Source organism: Callithrix jacchus, chromosome 5 (genome assembly GCF_049354715.1).
Source record: "Callithrix jacchus isolate 240 chromosome 5, calJac240_pri, whole genome shotgun sequence".
NCBI classification, from domain to species: domain Eukaryota; kingdom Metazoa; phylum Chordata; class Mammalia; order Primates; family Cebidae; genus Callithrix; species Callithrix jacchus.
Genome location: NC_133506.1, coordinates 10,611,690 through 10,627,861, shown reverse-complemented (window position 1 = coordinate 10,627,861; position 16,172 = coordinate 10,611,690). Strand labels below are relative to the sequence as shown.

At 50.9% G+C, this 16,172-nt stretch overlaps 1 protein-coding gene and 1 long non-coding RNA gene across 11 annotated transcripts in view; one reads left to right on the top strand and one right to left on the bottom strand.

Moving 5' to 3' along the window:
• The window catches only part of UBOX5 (U-box domain containing 5), a 54,075-nt gene extending 47,959 nt beyond the window's left edge, over positions 1-6,116 (top strand). For 5 of the 10 annotated variants that reach the window (XR_013535088.1, XR_013535086.1, XM_078371267.1 and 2 more), the window contains 2 exons: positions 1,095-1,194; positions 2,120-2,385. Coding sequence is in view for 6 of the 10 variants with exons in the window: in XM_078371263.1 (XP_078227389.1) it covers positions 1,095-1,194; positions 2,120-2,187 (168 nt within the window). In the remaining 4 variants the exon portion in view is untranslated. Of the gene's footprint in view, positions 1-1,094; positions 1,510-2,119; positions 2,386-6,004 lie in introns of those variants that run through there. The other 5 variants (XM_078371264.1, XM_078371261.1, XM_078371262.1 and 2 more) reach the window with 3 other exon arrangements.
• On the bottom strand, positions 707-6,695 carry LOC103792808 (uncharacterized). Its single transcript, XR_619691.5, has 3 exons — positions 6,119-6,695; positions 1,367-1,485; positions 707-864 (listed from the first exon to the last, which is right to left on the bottom strand). It is a non-coding gene; the product is annotated as an uncharacterized LOC103792808 (long non-coding RNA).
• Between the last annotated feature and the right edge of the window lie 9,477 nt (positions 6,696-16,172).

Sequence of the window (16,172 nt, the reverse complement as noted above, 5' to 3'; positions counted from 1 at the left end):
ATGGTCTCAGGGAACAGCCTACTTCTCACTAGCAGCTTGACACCCACAGTGTGCTCTGGCTGCTGGGGCCCATCTCTCCCGGGGAATCCTGTCCACTCAACCCCAGGAGCCCCAGTGTGCAGTCAGCATCAGCACAGCTCTCCCAGGTGAGGGCTGGGCTGCCTCCCCTTAAGCAGCTGTGCTGGAGGTACTATCCAGACCGCCTACAGGGCCCTAGGGAATCTGCATTTACAGGCTCCTGCCCCCAAGACTGCTCTGGTGGAAAACCCAGCCTGGGAGTCCCTGGAATGTCAGGCCCTGTCCTAGGTCCAGGTGGAGCAATGTCCAGGAGTTGCGTTCATTTTTCTTATTTGAAAAACTTACCCAAAAGGAAGTGGTCTTTCCACTACCCTTGCCAGAAACATGCTAAGCACCACTGAGCTCTGTTTCTGTCCCCTAGAAAATGGGGATAAAATTTCTTTTGCTGTCACATGGCTCCGAAGGCAGTTTATTTCTCACTAGAGCCTGGACCCAGGCACAGAGCAGCTACAACACGCAGAGATGAAATCCACGGAAGAAGACTCAGAACCCCAGAGCCTTGCTGTGGCCCTGCTGCCCTCCAGAGACCTCTGCCCCCTCCATGACCAGAGGGTCTGTGGGCACATGTCTCTTCCCCTTTCTGTGACATTGACTCGATGGCCCTCTGAAAGCAAGAGGCCAGGGCCATGGCACCCCTGCAGTTTGGGGGGCAGAGGGGCCCAGGCAGCTTCAGTCTCCAAATCTCTCTTCCCAAGGTGCAAAGGTTGTTTGCCTTGTGGCTCTAGCCTTGGCCATTCTCTGTCCTCATTCGCAGGGGCTTCGGCCCTCCAGTCGACCTTTCAGCCACTGGGTAGTTGGAAGAGAGGTTGGTGGCAGAAAAGAAGTAGATGAACCAAATGGCCAGGAAGAGGAATAGCTGCTCAGAGTGTTCCATCTCCCTAGAGCTGGGCTGCCAGGCCCTGGGGCACCTGGGGTGTGGGGCTTAGCAGCTTCTCCCAGCCCCACACCTGCCCTGCTTCCCCCATAGCTCTCCAGCTTGAGGCCTCCCAGCAACTGGGCACTTTTCCATTCCCCAGGAGTTGGGCCCTCGGCAGCCTTGGTTGCTGGAAGTAGGTCTGGAGACAAAGAGCCCTGCCCTGGAGGAAACTGCTTTGCCTGCCCGGCCTCCTGCCTGCGGTATTGTGACATTGTGAGGTGGGAGGACTGCCATTGTGGACACTGGGGTGGGGAGATGCTTCAGGCTGGTTGCTTCCCAGGGGCTCCGGTGGCCTTCACTGAGCAGAGCCTGGCTCCAGAGCTGCCCCCCGGGCCTCTCCCCACTCCCTGCCCAGGGCTGCCGTCAACTCACCTGGATGCTCAGCATGCTCACACGGTCTCTCCTTCCAGTTCTGGGTTGGAAGGTGGGTGGCTGGGTTGGGAATCAGTCAAAGCTGCACTGTCCAATAGAGTAGCCACTAGCCACAGTGGCTATTTAATTAAAAGTAAATGAGATTTGAAACTCAGTTCATTACCCACACCACCCACATTTCAAGTGCTTGGTAGTCACATGGGGTTAATGGCTCCTGGGTTTTGGCCATTATCCAAAAGACAGTTCCAAATGCCATAACCCCAAATGTTGAAATCCCTAAAGTCTAAAATCCCTTGGTGTCTAACTGAATCCCCAAATCAAAAATTACAGATTTGAAATTAGGTACAATCCAGACTTCTTAAGTTTGGATTTTGGGATTGTGATTTTTAGGATTTCAGACTTTAGGAGTTTTGATCTTTCGGGATTTCAACATTCAGGATTATGGTACTGGGATCCTGTTTTGGGGGTTATGATCAGCCCAGGTGGGTCCTATGTTGGACCGCACAGATAAAGACCATTTCTACCATCGCTGAAAGTTCTGGACAGTGCTGGGCCAAAATAGAAGCTTGGTCCCCTTCCCTCTTATGAACTGTCACCTGGGAGAGGAGGAAAGCCCACCTTCACGGGGACAGGAGGGCAGAACAGTAGGGAGCAAAATCAGACAGGCTCGAACCCCACCTGCCTTCCTCCCCTGCGGGGCGGAAGCGGTACACCCAGACTCCACCTGGCCATAATGCACTCTCTCCCTTGCAGAGAGGTGCCTGAAATTGCTCTGTCTGTGCCAAGTGGGTGACAAGATCTCCAGAGTGGCACAGGACTGAGGTGAGGACAAAGGAGGAAGCCTTGGGATGGTCAAGTGTATTCCGTCAGGGTTTTCACCAATAACAGGTAATGCTACCCTTAACCCAGTTATCATGTGACCACACAAACATGTTGATGTTTTCCCTTACAATATTTTTCTGTAAAGAAAAAATATTTATAAATATAAAGTGCATGGTTCTGTTGCCTGCTATTTCTAACGCCATCTCATGGACATTTGCCCTTGTCGTTAGATACTTTTCTTATAAAGCTCATTTGTAGGTCGGGGGTGGTGGCCTACAAATAGGCTTTATAAGAAGAGTATCTGCACCTGTAATCCCAGCACTTTGGGATGCCGAGGCAGATGGATCACCTGAAGTCAGGAGTTGAAGACCTGCCTGGCTAACGTGGTGAGGCCCTGTCTCTACTAAAAATACAAAAAACTAGCTGGCGTGGTGGCACACACCAGTAATCTCAGCTACTCAGGAGCCTGAGACACGAGAATCGTTGAACCCAGGAGGCTGAGGTTGCAGTGAGCTGCGATCGTACCACTGCAATCCAGCCTGGGCAACAAGAGCAAAACTCCGTCTCAAAAAATAAAAAATAAATAAATAAATAAATAAATAAAGCTCATTTGTAAGAACAAGCCAAGGTAGCCAAGAAAACCATGAAAAAGAACAGTTTGGGTTGTGAGTGGGGAGAACTAACTCATGAATACACAGGCAGATGAGCAAAACAGAATGAAAAACTCACAGGCAGGCCCAGCTGCACATGGACGTTTTTTGTACTGCAAAGGCGGGAATTGGGGGGAAACTGTCTTTCCACAGAGGGTGCTGGAGTCACTGGGCCAATGAAACCATGCAAGAACTAGAGATCAACGGAAAACCAGAGAATTCCTGCGCAACCTGGGAGTGAGGAAAACTGTCCTAATTCAAAATCCAGGCCGGGCGTGGTTTCTCACACCTATCATTTCAGCAATTTGGGAGGCCAAGGCCGGTGGATCACTGAGGGCAGGAGTTCAAGACCAGCCTGACCAACATGGCAAAACCTCGTCTCTACTAAAAATACAAAAATTAGCCGGTGTGGTGGTGGGCACCTGTAATCTCAGTTAGGAGGCTGAGGTGGGAGAATTGCTTGAACCATGGAGGCAGAGGTTGCAGTGAGCCGAGATGGTGCCACTGTACTCAAGCCGGGGCGACAGAGCAAAACTCCATCTAAAAAAAAAATCAGATACAGTAAGGGAAAAGACTGATAGATTTGACTGCCAAAAGAAAACCAAAAACCAAAAAACCAGCTGGGCATGGTGGCTCACACCTGTACTCCCAACACTTTGGGAGGCTAAGGAAGGATGATCACTTGAGCCCAGGAGTTTGAGACCAGCCTGGGCAACACAGGGAGACCCTGTCAAAAATATACAAAAAATACAAAAATTAGCTGGGCATGGTGTCGCGTGCCTGTAGTCCCAGCTACTCAGGAGGTTGAGGCAGGAGAATCACCTGAGCTTGGGAAGCAGAGGTTGCAGTGAGCCAAGGTCACACCACTGCACTTCAGCCTGGGTGACAGAGGGAGACTCTTCCTCAAAACAAACCAAAAAACCCTCTTACATGGAAAAATTCATTAGCAAGTAAAAATAAAAATTACCAGCTGGGAAAATATATTTGGAACCTGTATTAAATGGTTAATATCCATAACATACAGCTTCTAAAAATTAACAGATTCACAAAGAAATGCAAATGGCTTTTAAACATGCAAACAATGTTCAACCTTGCTCATAATATGATGAAATAAAGAGGACTAGAAATACCACTTCTTGCTTAGCAGATTGGCAAAAATCTCCATGTTTTGTCAAAATTTGTAGGCAAGACTGTGGGTTAATGGGCTGTCATACACTATCGGTGAGAAGACTACAATCTTTGGCAGGGAATGTGGCAATATCTGGGCAAGTCATATATGTATGTACCCTTCTGCCCAGCCATCCTACACCTAGGATTCTGGTCCAAAGATCCCCTGGAAAAATATGAAAAGAATTCCAGCCCCAGCAGCAGGCAACCTGGGCACCCAGAGCTGATCTTTGAGAGGCTGAAGAGCCATATTGCCCTCCATGCAGGAGCCAGCTGTGTCCAGCCTATGGGCTCAGAAGCAAGAGTTTTATACATGCATTACTTCACACATATTATCAAGGAGATTATGGAGACCTTGGAGGCCATGATGCATGTTAAAAACTTTTGCATTCACCGGGCGTGGTGGCTCATGCCTGTAATCCAAGCACTTTGGGAGGCTGAGGTGGGCGGATCACAAAGTTAGGAGTTCGAGACCAACCTGGCTAATATGGTGAAACCCTGTCTCTACTAAAAGTACAAAAATTAGCCAGGCATGGTGGTGGTCCTGGCTACTGGGGAGGCTCAGACAGGAGAATCACTTGAACCCAAGAGGCAGAGGTTGCAATGAGCCAAGATTGCGCCACTGCACTCCAGCCTGGGTGACAGAGTGAGACTCCGTCTCAAAAACAAAACAAAAATCTTTTGCATTCAAAAGTTTTAATAGAATTTTATATTGAATACAATGTCCTAGGCATTGCATTAAGTGCTGATGTATTATCCTATTTAATTCCCACAACTCGGCCAGGCATGGTGACTCACACCTGTAATCCCAGCACTTTGGAAGGCCAAGGTGGGTGGATCACAAGGTCAAGAGCTCAAGACCATCCTGGCCAACATGGTGAAACCCCGTCTCTAGTAAAAATATAAAATTTAGCTGGGCATGGTGGCACGTGCTATAGTCCCAGCTACTTGGGAGGCTAAGGCAGGAGAATCGCTTGAGCCCAGGAGGGGAAGGTTGCAGTGAGCTGAGATCAAGCCACTGCATTCCAGCTTGGGCAACAAGAGCGAGACTGTCTCACAAAACAAAACAAAATAAAGACAAAAAACTCCAACTCTTGTAGTTAGGAGGAAACAGAGGCTCAGACCACAAAGAGCCCCTCTGATTGCCCAACACAACCTGCACAAGTCTCTTCGCTTGGTTTCAAATCCATTGTGCAATCCAGAACCAGAGGCACAACAGAGTCTAATTATGGAATAACAATCTCATGACCAGGCTCCAGCACAGCCTTTGAAGTTCAGTATTGCACCTCTAGGCACAAAAATAAAAGATGCTCTCCCCATAAAGGCTCAGCAGAGTTAGTCTCATTTAAATACATGAATCTCCTGGTTGAAATTTGAATGGAAAAGTACTCATGTGTAGTTCCTGGGAGAGGAGAGTGTGGGAGGAGCAGCACAGACAGGCTCAGGAATGGCTCTATCTGGGACCCAGGGCACTGGGTGCTAGGATCCTGCCGAGGTGCAGCTGCCTCGCTCCAGAGACCCCAGTGTGGGATACGTGTGACCAAAGAAGATCCAGTTTGAAAGAGAAATGAAACTGGGTGTTGGGAAACCCTGTGAGAGTTGGTAACCAAAGGAGGCCTGTGTGGTCCTGGTGAAGTGGGAAGGTGTGAGGGGCAGACAGCAGAGCAGGCCCAGGAAGAGGTCAGGAAGCAGAGGCGCAAGTCAGGAGCAAGGCGGCGCTGGGGCCTACCATGTCCTCTAAACTGCTGGAAAGAACTGGGCTTGAAAAGGGAGGACACAGGGAATCAGCATGAGGAGACAAAGGCACAGGCTGGCCTCCCCCTCCCACGATTCTTGATACCCTTCCCTTGGGTCCAGAGCCCAGACACCGGCTCTGACTCAGCGGATTAAATGCAACCCCATGGCTCATTAATTAGGAAGCCTGTAATTAGCCTGTCTCAGAAACCAGGAGCCTCCAGAGAGAGCCCCTCTCACCTGCCTTCCTCTCTCCCACCCAAAGGATGACATCAGGCTGGGGAGGTCCGGCTCCTGGGACTGAGGAGGGCAAAGGGGAGCGTGAGCAACAGGAGGAATGAGATACCGCGTGTATGCATGACAGCCTCCGTGAACTGACCTTCAATCATGGGATGATGGAAATGACAAGTGGCCTGAACTTCCATAGATGTTTCCGCTACTGAAGAAACTCCGGGGCAGGCTTGAGTGTGGCCCAGGTGGATCTATAACACCCCCAAAGCTTCCACCCTCTACAACTCAGTGTGAGAGTGAAACCGATACTGTGGCCAGGATGTGGCTGGCACTGCAGTGTGACTCGGCAGCGCTGCTTAGACGGCTGCTTTTAGCTGCCTCCCTCACGGCTTCCCTGCAGCTGCTTTTCCACTTTTCTCTTCAACTTTGGATTTTTCCACCTTGGAAAACTCTGTTCCAAAGCTTAGTCTCCTTTCCTCCTGGCTTCATGTCACTGTGATTATTTTAAATTATTGGCTGCCAATTATTTGAACCACTGTTATTGTTTTTTTTTTTTAAAGATGGGGTTTCACCATGTTGGTCAGGCTGGTCTTGAACTCCCGACCTCAGGTGATCTGCCTGCCTTGGCCTCCAAAGTGCTTGGATTACAGGTGTGAGCCACCACGCCTGGCCCATTTGGCCCACTTTCCCTGCCAAAGGTGAGCTCTGTTCTTTGTCTTGACCTTGGATGGGGGTGTGGCTGCTTCAGTCTATAGAGCATGGCAACACTGACCTTCTGTGATTTCAGAGGCTGTCATAAAATGCCATGTCACTCTGCCCTTGTTTTCTGGAGAGTCACTCTTCATCAAAGCCCTGAGCTGTCATTCAATGGCTTCAAGAGTGAATCCAGGCTGGGCCCGGTGGCTCATGCCTGAAATCCCATCACTTTGTGAGGCCAAGACGGACAAATCACCTGATGTCGGGAGTGTGAGACCAGCCTGGCCAGTATGTTGAAACCCCATCTCTACTAAAAATACAAAAATTAGCTGAACGAGGTGGCGGGTGCCTGTAATCCCAGCTACTCGGGTGGCTGAGGCAGGAGAATTGCTTGAACCTGGGAGGCGGAAGTTGCAGTGAGCTGAGATCATGCCACTGCACTCCAGCCTGGGTGACAGAGCAAGACCCTGTCTCAAAAAAAAAAAAAAAGATGACCACAAGTTCCAGGAAAGCAGGCAGTCCAGGCAACAGCCCCAACTGAGCCGAGCCTTTGGGTCACTCCCGCCCAAGTGCCCCGGCATGTGAGTGAAGAAGGCCCACGGGATTTCAGCTTGTAGCCCTCTCCTCCTTGCTGTGGAGGCCCCAGACATGGTGGAGGAGATTAAAGGTGTTCACTGACCTTCAGAACCCGGGCATGTAATAAAATGGCGATGGGTCGGTGCCACTGCATTTTGAGTGGTTTGTTACACAGCAACAGTAATGGAAACAACTACAAAATCCTGGATGATTGCTGTAGCGGGGCCAGGAAGAACAGAGAAACCAGGTAGCAAAGCCAGAATCCTCCTTAGCTGAGAGTGACTGCGAACGCCCGTGTGCTGACAGTTCATACCGTTCACTGCTGCGGGGCCAGGGCGGGCAGACGGGCCAGGCTGGCTGGGGCTTGCCTACAAACCAGCTCAGCTTGTCATTTACCGAAGACCCAGGGTGGGGTCCATGGTGGGTCCTGGGGACATAGTGACCAAAAGGACCACTCTCTAGTGGGGTGGAAAGACAGGGAAACGTGAATAAAGCATGTCTAGGGTTCCACATTGACCTGAAGGAGAGGGAGGAGGCTGGTTTTGCTAAGGTTAGGGGTGGGAGCAGGAAAGAGGAGACTCAGGTTCTGATATTAGAAATTATCTCAGTAGGCCGGGTGTGGTAGCTTACGCCTGTAATTCCAGCACTTTGGGAGGCTGAAGTGAGAGGATTGTTTGAGCCCAGGAATTCAAGACCAGCCTGGATAATATAATTAGCTGGGCATGGTGGCGCACGCCTGTAGTCCCAGCTACTCAGGAGGCTGAGGTGGGAGGATCATCTGAGCCCAGGAGGTCAAGTGAGTTGTGTTTGTGCCACTGTCCTCCAGCCTGGGCAACAGAGTGAGACCCTGTCTAAAAGAAAAGATCTCAGTGGGTTTGTGGGGGTGAGGGGTGCTTAGCTCCATGGCATTTATTTCCCTTCCTGCTGCATCCTGGGTTTCTTTCAAGGCACTACCCTTTCCCCATTGCGTACAGTCTGAAGGAGCTTTATTTAGACACTTGAGGGATGAGCATGATCCAATCTAATCAGAAAAGCCAGCCCCTCCCTGGAGTACGCATCTGAGCAGAGGGATCAGGAGGAAGGCACTGGAGTCTCCTGCAGCCGACCCTGTGGATGCCACTCCCAGGCTCTGTTCTCTTGACCCCTGGGTGCGTCTGTCCCTCAGATGCCACACCTTGGGGTCAGTGGTTTGCAGCTGGCCTTCCTCTGGACACCTGCCCTCAGCCAGTGAGAGCTACCTCACCAAGAAAGACTCCCTGCCCACATTCCCCTTGGTCAATGACTAATACACAAATATTAAAAATTTGACCCTCAGTTCAGGCACTGTAACTCATGCCTATAATCCCAGCACTTTCTGAGGCCAAGGTAGGCAGGTCAGGAGTTTGAGACTGGCCTGGCCAACATGGTGAAACTCCATCTCTACTAAAAATAAAAAATTAGCCGGGCGTGGTGGTGCCCACCTGTAATCCCAGCTACTCAGGAGGCTAAGGCAGGAGAATTGCTTGAATCTGGGAGGCAGAGGTTGCAGTGAGCCGAGATTGTGCCACTACACTCCAGCCTGGATGACAGAGCAACCTTGTCAAAAAAAAAGAAGAAGAAGAAAAAGCCATGATGGTCATCTTCTTCTGGTCTGGACCTTGGTGTCTGGTGCCAGGTGGGGATGCAGCCACTAAGGTGTTGGAGCCATGTGCCCACCACTGAGGGTGGGCTTCTGGCAGATTTTGATCTGTTGCCATGGGATTTCAGGGTTTGAGGGTGTCAAGGACCAATAATGCCTAAGACCCAGACAAGTGGGGCCCTGGCCCTACCCCATGTTTTGGGGAGCCTGCACTGGCCCTCCCTAGGGTGACATCAGGGCACATCTGCACCTTGTGGGCTATGGCTTAGAACACCCTCCCCAACTGTCCCATAACTGTTTCTAGTGCTGGAGAAATCCTCTTCCCTGGGTCTGCTCCCAAGGGTGAAGCACACCTCAGGTGTACCAACGACAGGACTGAGCAGTGGAAAGGGAGGCAGTTTGTGTGGTGTATGAGCAGACCTTGAACTTGTAGGCTGCCCACGCCTGTGCATCTGAGGTCCCTTGGGCTGGAAGACAGAACAAGGCTATGGGGAGAGCCAACTCTCCCAAGTTGCCAAGTCCTTCTGCAGAATTTCAGAGTCTGAGAATTCCAAGTCTGAACCTGGCCTTCCAGGTCTTCATGAACATATATTTGTCAATATATGCAGGAGGATGGAGCATGTTTACTTTTTCTTTTCTGGGTCTTTCTAATCAGAAAAGGAAAAAAAAAAAAAAAGAACATTTGTTAAATTTAGCATTTTGTTAGCTTGATTTACAACTTTATTTTATTTATTTATTTATTTTGAGATGGATTCTCTCTCGTAGCCCAGGCTGGAGTGCAGCTGCACAATCTTGGCTCACTGTAACCTCCACCTCCCAGGTTCAAGTGATTCTCCTGCCTCAGCCTCCCGAGTAGCTGGGATTACAGGCATGTGCCACCACACCCGGCTAATTTTTGTATTTTTAGTAGCGACAGGGTTTCACTGTATTGGCCAGGCTGATCTCGAACTCCTGACCTCAGGTGATCCACCCACCTCATCCTCCCAAAGTGCCAAGATTACAGGTGTGAGCCACTGTGCCTGGGCCCAGCCATTTTTTTTTTAAGAGACAGGGTCTTACTCTGCTGCCCAGGCTGGAATGCAGAGACAAGATCATAGCTCACTATAACCTCAAACTCCTGAGCCCAAGGCATCCTCCTACCTCAGCCTCCCAAGTAGCTAGGGCCACAGGTATACACCATCACGCCCAGCTAATTTAAAAATGATTTTTAAAAAATTTGTGTAGAAATGGGAGTCTCATTGCATTTCCCAGGTTGGTCTTGAATTCCTGGCCTCAAGAGGTCCTCCCACCTCAGCCTCACAAAGTGGTAGATTCTAGGTATGAGCCATCACACTCAGCCTTAAACTTTTTTAATGGACAATTTCACACAGATACAAGATACAGATTAGTATAATGAATTCTCGTGTGCCCATCACTCAGTTTCAATAACTCTATGTTCGTGGTCTTCTTTCTTCTATAGCAATTAGCCCCTTGCATATTTTGGAGCAAGTTAGGGTGGCACTAGATTAACACAGTTATTATTTTTTAAATTTCAATATTTATTTATTTTTTTGAGACAGAATCTCACCATGTTGCCCAGGCTGGAGTGCAGTGGCACAATCCTGCGTTCAAGCAATTCTCCTGCCTCAGCCTCTGCAGTAGCTGGGAATACAGGCATGCGCCACCACACCTGGCTAATTCTTGTATTTTTAGTAGAGACAGGGTTTCACCTTATTGGCCAGGCTGGTCTCGAACTCTTCACCTCAAGTGATCTGGCTGCCTCAGCCTCCCAAAGTGCTGGGATTACAGGTGTGAGCAACAGTGCCTGGCAAATTAACAAATTTAGACAGTGGAACTCCTGGCGTTTCCTCTTTCTATCAGAATGGCAAAACATGATCTGAGAGAACACATCAAAGACTCCGGGACACGGGAGTGGTGGCCCCTTCAGGGCTGCTCTGAAACCAGAGCAGGTTTGAATCCTGATAATGCTCCTTGCTAGCTCTGGACCTTTAGGAAATTTGCTTAACCCCTTTGTGCCTTCTGAAAAACGTGGCACAAACAAACTTCATGATAAACATATTTCATAGGTCAGGCTCAGTGGCTTAGCCTATAATCCCAGCACTTTGGGAGGCTGAGGCAGGTGGATTGCTTGAGCCCAGGAGTTCAAGACCAGCCTGGGCAACATGGTGAGACTTTGTCTCTACAAAAATTAAAAATTAGCTTCATGTGGTGGCACACACCTATGGTCCCAGCTACTTGGGAGGCTGAGGTGGGAAGATCACTTGAGACCAGGAGGTCGAGGCTGTAGTGAGCTTTGATTGTGCCACTGTGCTCAGGCTGGAGTGCAGTGGCACCATCTCAGTTCTCTGCGATCTCTGCTTCCCAAATTCAAGCAATTCTCCTGCCTCACCTCCTAAGTAGCTGGGACTATAGGTACATGCTACCACGTCTGGCTAATTTTTTGTGTTTTAGAAGAGACGGGGTTTCACCTTGTTGACCAGGGTGGTCTCAACCTCCTGAGCTCAGGCAATCTACTCACCTCGGCCTCCCAAAGTGCTAGATTACAAGAGTAAGCCACCGCGCCCGACCTACAAAAAAATTTTTAACAAATTAGTTGGCATGGTGGGTTGGGCCTGTAGTCCTAGCTATTTGGTAGGCTGAGGTAGGAGAACAGTTCAATGACTGTGCACCTCAATCCAGCCTGAGTGACAGAGCTTGACTCTGTCTCAACAACAACAAAAAGAAAACAGAAGCTAAATGTTTGCAGATAAGTCCAAGTTGGTGGGTAACCACCATCAGTGTTAACAGATTAAATTTGCCTTGTTAAAACAGGAACTCTCAGACTGAACAAAAAATAAAATTCTTGCCGGGCGTGGTGGCTCACACCTGTAATTCTAGCACTTACAGAGACCAAACACGGGAGAATTCCTTGAGGCTAGGAGTCTGAGACCAGCCTAAGCAACATAATAAGATCTCATCTCTTCAAAAACATGAGAAGTAAAAACTAGCTGGTGGTGGTGGTGGTGCCTATAATCCCAGCTACTTGGGAGGCTGAGGCATGAGGATCAGTTGAGCCCAGGAGTTTGAGGCTATGGTCAGCTATGATTGCACCAGTGCACTCTAGCCTGGGCAACAGAGCAAGACCCTGTCCTTAAAAAACCACAGTCATGCCTGTAATCCCAGCACTTTAGGAGGCTGCCAAGGTGGATGGAGGTCAGGAGTTCGAGACCAGCCTGATCAACATGGTGAAACCCCGTCTCTATTGAAAATACAAAAATTAGCTGAGTGAGCTGGCAGGCGCCTGTATCTCAGCTACTTGGGAGGCTAAAGCAGGAGAATTGCTTGAACCTGGAGGGCAGAGTTTGTAGTGAGCTGAAAACGCACCATTGCACTCCAGCCTGGGCAATAGAGCAAGACTCTGTTAAAGAAAAAAAAAAAAAAAAGGTCTGGCGTGGTGGCTCATACCTCTAATCCCAGCTCTTTGGGAGGCTGAGGCAGGTGGATCATGAGGTCAGGAGTTCAAGACCAGCCTGGCCAAGATGGTGAAACCCCATCTTACTAAAATTACAAAAATCAGCCAGGCGTAGTGGCAGACGCCTATAATCCCTGCTAGTCGGGAGACTGAGGCAGAGAGTTACTTGAGCCTGAAAGGTGGAGGCTGCAGTGAGTGAGCTGAGATTGTGCCATTGCACTCCAGCCTGGGAGACAGAGCGAGACCTTGTCTCAAAAAAAAAAAAAAAAAAGAAAGCAGGTACAATGTAATAAAGGTATAAAGTCAATGAAACAAACACTATGGAGATTCAACACAAGAGGTCGGTTCTTTAAAAAAAAAAAAATCACACAAAAAGAGCCGGGCCCGGTGGCTCACGCCTATAATCCCAGCACTTTGGGAGGCCGAGACAGGTGGATCATTTGAGGTCAGGAGTTCAAGACCAGCCTGGCTAACGTAGTGAAACCCCCATCTCTACTAAAAATGCAAAAATTAGCTGGGTGTGGTGGCGTGTGTCTGTAATCCCAGCTACTCAGCAGACTGAGGCAGGAGAATGGCTTGAACCCAGTGGAGGTTGCAGTGAGCTGAGATTGTGCCACTGCACTTCAGTTTGGGCAACAGAGTGAGACCCTGTCTCAAAAGAAAAAAAAAGCACATAAAGGACACCAACAAGAGAAGACCCAGCAGCACTGTTTGGAGTTGGCGTGCCCTTGGCGCCTGGGGACAAAAAAATGGTGTGGCATTCATCGGGAGTGGACAAAGGTGACAGTTAGCAGGGCCAAACCTGCAGGCCTGTTGAACACGTCTGGATATTGTCCAGAGGGCAGCGAGGAGCCGAGGGCAGCGAGGAACCAAGGACAGGTTTGTGGCGTGGTCAGTCAGGGAGGCTGAATGGGGTGGCTCTGAAGATAACCTGGGGCCGAGCCCAGGCATGTGAGGCAGGCTGAGATGCTGGGAGGCCAGGGGCAGGCTGGGGCAGGGAGCTTGGGAACCCGGCTGATAGACTCCTTGCTCAGTAGCTCTGCCCAGCTTAGTTGTGTGGTCCTGGGCAAGCCATGGAGCCTCTCTGTGCCACAGGGTCCTCACATGTGAAGTGACCTGTACTAGTCTACAAATGTACCAGGCATGGTGGCTCATGCCTATAATCCTAGCACTTTGGGAGGCTGAGATAGGCAGATTACCTGAGGTCGGAAGTTTGAAACCAACCTGACCAACATGTAGAAACCCCGTCTCTACTAAAAATACAAAATTAGCAGGGTGTGCTGGCCCATGCCTGTAGTCCCAGCTACTCGGGAGGCTGAGGCTGGAGAATAGCTTGAACCTGGGAGGCGGAGGTTGCAGTGAGCCGAGATTACACCATTGCACTCCAGCCTAGGCAACAAGAGCAAAACTCCGTCTCAAAAAAAAAAAAAAAAAGGCTATAAATACCTTTCAGCCTCCAGCCTGGGGCCTGGGACCTGGGACAAATACCCCAGTTACTGACCCAGCAGCCAGTCCCTCCTCTTCCTCACCAGTACCCCATTTTGTCAGCGGCCTGGGAGCACACACACAAACAAGGCAGCGGGTGCTGGTGGGCTTTTGCAGTCAGGTGCTTGCACAGCCAGAGGAATTTGGGGGTGGGGGCGCTGGGCAGGTTTATCCTCCCTGAGAATGCAGAGGCTCAGAAGAGGGAACCCATTTTGCGGCTGTCCCCTTGCTATGACGAGGGACACTCAGACAGTGGAGGGTGCCAGACAGGAGTGAGAAAGCCCTGCATGCCACCCCTGAACCCCCAGCCAGGACTGGACCACCCACTTCCAACTTGAATCATAGTAAATTACAAATGTCCTTGGGGTTTAGTCACTGCTCTTTTGTTTTGTTATTTTATATTTTATTTTACAATACAGGGTCTCACCATGTCACCCAGGCTGAAGTGCAGTGGCACAATCATAGTTCATTGCAGCCTGCAGTTCTTGGGCTCAAGTGATCACCCTGCCTCTGCCTTCTGAGTAGCTGGGACCACAGGCATGCACCCCCATGCCCAATCTTTTCTTTTCCCCTCAAAGATGGGTTCTAGCTATGTCGCCCAGCCTGGAGTGCAGTGGCTATTCACAGATAGGGTCCCTCTACAGATCAGTACAAAAGTTTTCACCTGCTCCATTTCCAATCGGAGTCGGTTCACCCCTCCTTAGGCAACATGGTGGTCCCCTCGCACCGAGGTCACCATGCTGATGCTGAACTTAGTGTGGACACCAGCTAGGCATAGCCCAAGACAGCCCAGGCTGGAGTGCGGTGATCACGGCTCACTGCAACCTCTACCTCCTGGGCCCAAGCATTCTCCCGCCTCAGCCTCGGGAGTAACTGGGATTCCAGACGTGCGCCCAGCACCTGGCTCCAGGGTTTTGAGGCAGCAGCTGGTGAAGGGCACAGACCCTGGAGCCTGAATTTGCATCCCAGGTCTGCTGTTTATTACCTGGCATCCTTGGGCAAATTACTCAACCTCTCTGTCCTTCAGTTTCTTGTCTGAAAATGAGATAAAAATACTTTCTCCTTCATAGGGTTTTATGTGATTCAAGGAGGAAAATGTATGTAAAAGGCTTAAAACAGGGCTGGCACACACTCCATTTCTTTTTTTCCTTCGAGATGGAGTTTCACCCAGCCTGGCCAAGATCGTAAAACCCCTCTCTACTAAGAATACAAAAATTAGCCGGGCGAGGTGGCGGGTGCCTGTAATCCCAGCTAGTGGGGAGGCAGAGGCAGGGAATTGCTTAACCCGAGATTCTGCCACTGCACTCCAGCCTGGGAGACTGAGAGACTCCGAGACTCCGTCTAAAAAAAAAAGAAAGAAAGAAAGAAAGATGGAGTTTCGCTCTTGTTGCCCAGGCTGGAGTGCAGTGGTGCAATCTTGGCTCACTGCAACCTCCGCCTCCTGGGCTCAAGCGAGGCTCCTACCTCAGCCTCCCAAGTAGCTGGGATGACAGGCACGTACCACATGCTGGCAAATTTTTGTATTTTCAGTAGAGACGGGGTTTCACTATGTTGGCCAGACTGGTCTCGAACTCCTGACCTCAGGTGAATCCACCCATCTCAGGCTCCCAAAGTGCTGGGATTAAAGGCGTGAGCCACCACGCCCGGCCCCACACTCCGTGTTTTATTGCCTGTGGTTTAGCGTGTTCATAGCCCGCGTCCTGTATGATGTCCCTATCACACAAACGCGCACACACAGGTTCTCTTCTTTCACGTCTCTGCACAAGCTGTTTATCCCGCCCAGTGTGTCTTTCCCGTTTCCTCTTCCGGGGAATTTCAGCCCCCCGTCCACAGGCACCTAGTACACCCGGGGAAGCCTTCCCTGCGCGGCGGCCTGGTCTTCCCACTCGCCCCAAACCCCTCCGCCGGCCCGCGCGTCCCTGGTTGGAAGGGTGAGGAGGGACCTCTCCGGGCCTCGGAATGGGCCCTGCCCGGCAAGCAGAAGGGCGAGCCTGGAAGTCGGGGCCGCCTCCGCCGCAGCCCCCTCCGCCGCCGCCTGGATCGGCCGCTTTCCCCGCCCGGGCGCCTGGCTGATGGCCCTAAGTGATTCCGGGCGCCGCGCTCCCGGGTGGCGCCGACCTGCGGGGCCCTGGGGGCCTCCGGAGCGGCGCTCATGCCGCTCTTAGCAGTCTGCGCACAGCGCGCCTCATTAGGGGCCGCCGGGCCAAGGAGGGCGTGCGCCTAGCGCTGCGCCTCCCAATTTGCGCTCGACCCCGGCCCCCGAGCTTCCGCGCCCTCGGGTCCCCGAGGCCCGCGCTGTTTCCTGTTTCTCCTGGTGACTTCACTCATCTCAGCACCCGCGAATGTCTGGCTGCGTGGGGGCTGGGGGTGTGGACA